Raw genomic sequence first — 4,523 nt, forward strand, 5'->3', positions numbered from 1 at the left:
ATACACATATTGCACTTTGGGATAGATACATGCTTTGAGGAATGCACACACTTTGGGACATATAGACACTTTAGGATATGTACATACTGCACACTTGGGATACCTACACTATGTGTGCAATGCACTTACATTCAGAGGAATGTCAGCACCACAACTCTGGAAAGTCTGGGGTTAAGAACACAGACTTTTCAACCAGATGAAATGGAATATAATGAACTTACACGTCTGTCGACCCCGAGTAAGCCAGTTGCCCTCTGCACTCAATTTCTTTACCTGTAAAATGGGAATAACAATAGGTCTTATCTCACAGTGTTCTAAAAAAGATTAAAGAAGGCAATGGCCAGAATAGGCACACAGTGGCTGGCATGGAAGGACACATGAATGGTAGTTTGTCACTGCCCAGAGGTTTGAAGATAATTTACAATGTGTGTGTGTTACGGATAAGGCCAGAGTTCAAAGACTTGAAAACTCAGACAAGAGGACCACTTAATCCATGTTTATTTCACATTTGATCTGTAAACTTTATTTTTTAAAAATCCACTGTCATAAGCAACAAGTGCTGACATTTAGGTTTTTTTTTTTCCGTGAAGTCAGAGCACAGGCCTTCCCTGTCGACCTAAAGTAAGTAGAAACCCTGCTGTAAACATGAAGTTCCTGCCCTACCCCACTCCCACTTTGGCAATTGTTAGTGACATGATCGCAGCCAGAAAAGCCAGGGGAAGGGAGCACTTTGAGACGGAAGAGCTCTTGGGGCTGGCCCTGTACAGTGTGGCAGCCCATTTGTCTTCCTATTGTTTACCTTGCGCAAATTGTATCAGGTTTGTTTCTTCCACATAATTTCCACTCCTGTGTAGCTAAAATCAGCAGCTAAAAGATTCCCCTTAGTCAGCATTTTCTGGGGGAGGGGCAGCACACAGACAAGATAGAAATATACATGTTCTTCTTCAAGCCTTGGCCCCAGAGGAGTGGGAACCACAAGGTCAGTTTTAAAGTGAGTTACTGGAGCAAGTGGTGCCCCAGAGGATAATGGCTTTATACACAGGGCTGATGCAAGGCAGAAGGTTCATTTCCTTCTGTCTTTGTCCATCGCTGTAATATTTACATAGGAAAAGGCAATTATGCTGTTAGGCACAGGGGGAAAAATGAACAGAAACCCTTTCCCTGTCAGAAAATCTCAAAGCAGGTCCGTGTCCAAGGGACAGTCACCAGTTACTGGTGAAAAGCACTGAGAGCCACATAATAACACTAGGAAAGGGCTTGCATTGCAAAGGAGCTTGGTCTGGATCAGGTACAGCCACTGCCTCTGAGTCTCTAACTGGAGAGCATCTCCACGGCCATGATTCCAACATCACACCAAGGCCAACATTGAGGACTTCAAAGTACGCTATCAAAAATAATGTATATTTACAGTGGGGGTTGGGAGGGCAGGGCTGCCCTGAATCGGTTTTTTTGTTTTGTTTTTTTTTTTTAAAGAAGGGATAGTGGTAATTAGCCAGGGCTAGGAATCTTGGTTCATTAACCCTTTGGCAGCCATGCCCTCTCTAGCACTGCACTTGCTCTGAAGAGTTTGGGAAAAGTCAGACTAGGGAGGAGGATGAGAATAGTATTAGGAAACAATACTGATCAGGGTAGCCCACCAGGAAAATGGCTATGGGTGGGGAGCAACCATAACAGCCACCAAAAGGCGCGTGTGTCCCTCTCAACCAGAACTTTACACATGTAACAAAAGGTGCCCTCAGAGACCAAGGGGCTCCCTCCGAGTTAGATGATAACACATAGAGCAGGTAGGTCCTGGGTTTCAGAGTGCTGGGGCTGCCTGAGTAGACGCGCCCCCTCGAAGCCCGGGGCCTGCATCGGACAAGCGTCTGTAAGCTGGGCACATCCCACTCGCTCACACGATGCGCTTTCTGTCCCCGCGGCAGAGGATCTTCTTGAAGGCGCGGCGGAAGTCGTGGTTGAAGATGGTGTAGATGACCGGGTTCAGCGAGCTGTTGCAGTAGCCGAACCAGAAGAAGAAGTTGAAGAGCTGGTATGGCACCGGGCAGCCGACCGCTATGAGTGTGTAGGTGAAAAAGAACGGGAACCAACACACCACGAACACGCCGATGACCACGGCCAGCACGAACGTGAAGCGCTTCTCGCGGTTCTGCCGCCCGCGCCAGCGTGACGCTTTGGCGCCCCCACCGCGCTCCTCTCCGGGCCCCGACCCCGAAGCCCCGGGCCCCGCAGCCCCCGGCCCGCGCCGCGGCAGACTGTCCCCGGGCTTCACCTGGCTCGCCCGGGTCTTGCCCTTGGCCCGGGGACCGCGCTCGGGTCTACGGGGCCCCGGGGGCCGCTCGGCGTGCTCGGACGACGAACTCTCCTCTAGGTCCAGCGCATCCCCATCGCGCGGCCCAGCCGGCGCGGGCTCCCCCGGGGCGCCGTTAAGCTGGGTGGGGAGAGGCTCGGCCTCGGTGCCCCCCGGGCCCGCGCCGCGTTCCGGGCCCAGGCCGTTGGGCCTGCGATCGGCGCCCCCAGGCGGCGCGGAACAGGCATCCGGACCCCGGCGGCTAGGCGGCACGCGGGTGCGACGCTTGGCGATCTGGTAGATGCGCACATAGACCAGGATCATGATGAGGCAAGGCGCGAAGAAGGAACCGATGGACGACGAGATGACATACCACTTCTGGTCGTTGATCTTGCAGCTCGGCTCGGCCGGCTGCTGCCCGCCGCCAGCGCCCTTCTTCTCTATGGAGATCAGTGGCGGGAAGGAGATGACGGCCGAGATGACCCACACGGTGACGATGATGGCCTTGATGCGGCGCGGCGTGCGCTTCAGGTTGTACTCGATGGCCTGCGTGATGGACCAGTAGCGGTCCAGGCTGATGGCGCACAGGTGCACTATGGACGACGTGCAGAAGAGCACGTCGAGCGCCAAGTAGATCTCGCACCACACCTTACCAAAGTACCAGTAGCCCATAACCTCGTTGGCCAAAGAAAACGGAATGACCAGAGTGGCCACCAGGATGTCCGCTGAGGCCAGGGACACCAGGAAGAGGTTTTGGGGCGCTTTGAGCGCACGACTGGTGAACACCGCAATAATAACCAGCACGTTGCCAAACACTGTGAACAGCATGAGCAGGCCAGCCAAGCACACCAGGGTCAGTGTCACCTGCAGGGAGTAAGGGGTGGCCCGGGTGCCGCCCCCGGGCGCCTCCGTCCCATTCCAGCTGCTGTTGCCGGCGTCCGGCTGCAGGGAGCCCATGGGCGCAAAGCTGCCCTCGGCCAGCGGCTGCTCCTGGCGGAACATGAACGCGGGCGCCGGTTCTCCTGGGCCTGCTGCCAGCTGTCTTCCGGCCCCGCGTCCGTGGGTCCTCCTCTTCCTCCGGCACGCGGATCGTCCCGCCGCGCCTCACATAGGGAGAGGGCCGCAGGGAGCCCGGGCCCAAGCTGGGGGACCTCTAGTGGTCCATGGACTGGCGCCAGCGAACTGGCACCGGCTGGTCCTTCCGACGCTCCGGGTGGGCGCCTTCTTTCTTCCAGCTCCCCAAACACAGCCAAGTTTTATTTCTACGCGGCAGGATAGAGTAGGGCCAGCTGGTGGTTAGAGATTTATTCTTCAAGAAAAGAGAAAAGAAATCATCAGTGGCCTGATGATTTGGAAAGATGTCAGAAAATTATACAAATATATTTAAATAGACATCTATACCTTGACTCTTGAGCTGAGCCAAAGCAGGAAGTCTTACCCCAAGAGGCAGCCGAGGGGTGTTGGCGAGGGCTCAGGATCCTAGGTCTGTCTTCTTATACCCTCGAAGCGATTTCCGACTCTGTCGCTGCCCCTCCGGCGCGATGGCGCGGGCTGGGCCGGACCTCGAGCGAGGGCGCGGACTCTGCCTTCTCTTGGAGAACCACGGGACTTCCAAAGTTGCACGCCTTGCTGGGGCTGGGACGCAGCGCACAGAGCTCGGGGGCGGCGGCGGCGGTGGGGTGAAGGGTGTGGGGGCCGCATGAAGGCGCCCCCCACTCCCTGTCCTCAGAGCCAAGCTAGGTGAGCGAGCCGCTCTCCAGGAGCCGCGGCCGAGGCAAGGGTGGCTGTTAACGGTGAGCTGGGTGGGCGCTGAGCGCAGCAGACCCGGTGGGGGTCCGAAGACCTTTTGAGTTTTAGCAGGACTCTGGGCTGAAGGCGCTGGGGCGGCTGGGCGGCGTGCACCGGCTGCTGGGCGTCTGCACAGAAGCGGGAGCCGCTGCTGCTCCGCCGCGCTACGGTGAACTGGTTTTATAGCCCCAGGATGAAGCCGGCGTTGCCGAGCAGCTAGCGTCAGCCCCCACGTGGGAAGCCGACCCTCCTCCGCCCTTCGCGCCTCCCCTCCTTAGGTCTAGAGCCTGCACTAGCGTCGGACCCCAGAGAACGCTGCCTCGCAGGCTGGACCAGCCTTTTGGAAAGGCGGGTACTGTGAACGAGGGGCTTTAAGAGAGAGCCTAAGGAGTGGGGAGCGGCCCCTGCTGGGAGTTGGCCGTGCAGCTCCGGGCGGGCCAGGAGATAG

At 56.8% G+C, this 4,523-nt stretch overlaps 1 protein-coding gene across 2 annotated transcripts; it reads right to left on the reverse strand.

The window, feature by feature from the left end:
- Positions 1-480: 480 nt before the first annotated feature.
- On the reverse strand, positions 481-4,298 carry Adra2a (adrenoceptor alpha 2A). Of its 2 annotated transcripts, none has more exons than XM_052712797.1 (2): positions 3,726-4,298; positions 481-3,596 (listed from the first exon to the last, which is right to left on the reverse strand). In XM_052712797.1, exon 2 carries the CDS (start codon positions 3,287-3,289, stop codon positions 1,892-1,894), a length of 1,398 nt encoding a protein of 465 aa, XP_052568757.1. In that variant the 5' UTR covers positions 3,290-3,596; positions 3,726-4,298; the 3' UTR covers positions 481-1,891. The 2 variants fall into 2 exon arrangements, with proteins under 2 accessions (XP_052568757.1, XP_052568756.1); XM_052712796.1 differs by having other exon boundaries at positions 3,689-4,298.
- Between the last annotated feature and the right edge of the window lie 225 nt (positions 4,299-4,523).

The sequence above is a fragment of the Peromyscus californicus genome, unplaced genomic scaffold (genome assembly GCF_007827085.1).
Source record: "Peromyscus californicus insignis strain IS unplaced genomic scaffold, ASM782708v3 Scaffold_4__1_contigs__length_199733344, whole genome shotgun sequence".
Classification (NCBI taxonomy): Eukaryota; Metazoa; Chordata; class Mammalia; order Rodentia; family Cricetidae; genus Peromyscus; species Peromyscus californicus.

What these genes read in the sequence shown, in the direction of transcription:
- Adra2a (XM_052712797.1), bottom strand. Translation starts at nt 3,289, where the DNA reads ATGTTCCGCCAGGAGCAGCCGCTGGCCGAGGGCAGCTTTGCGCCCATG.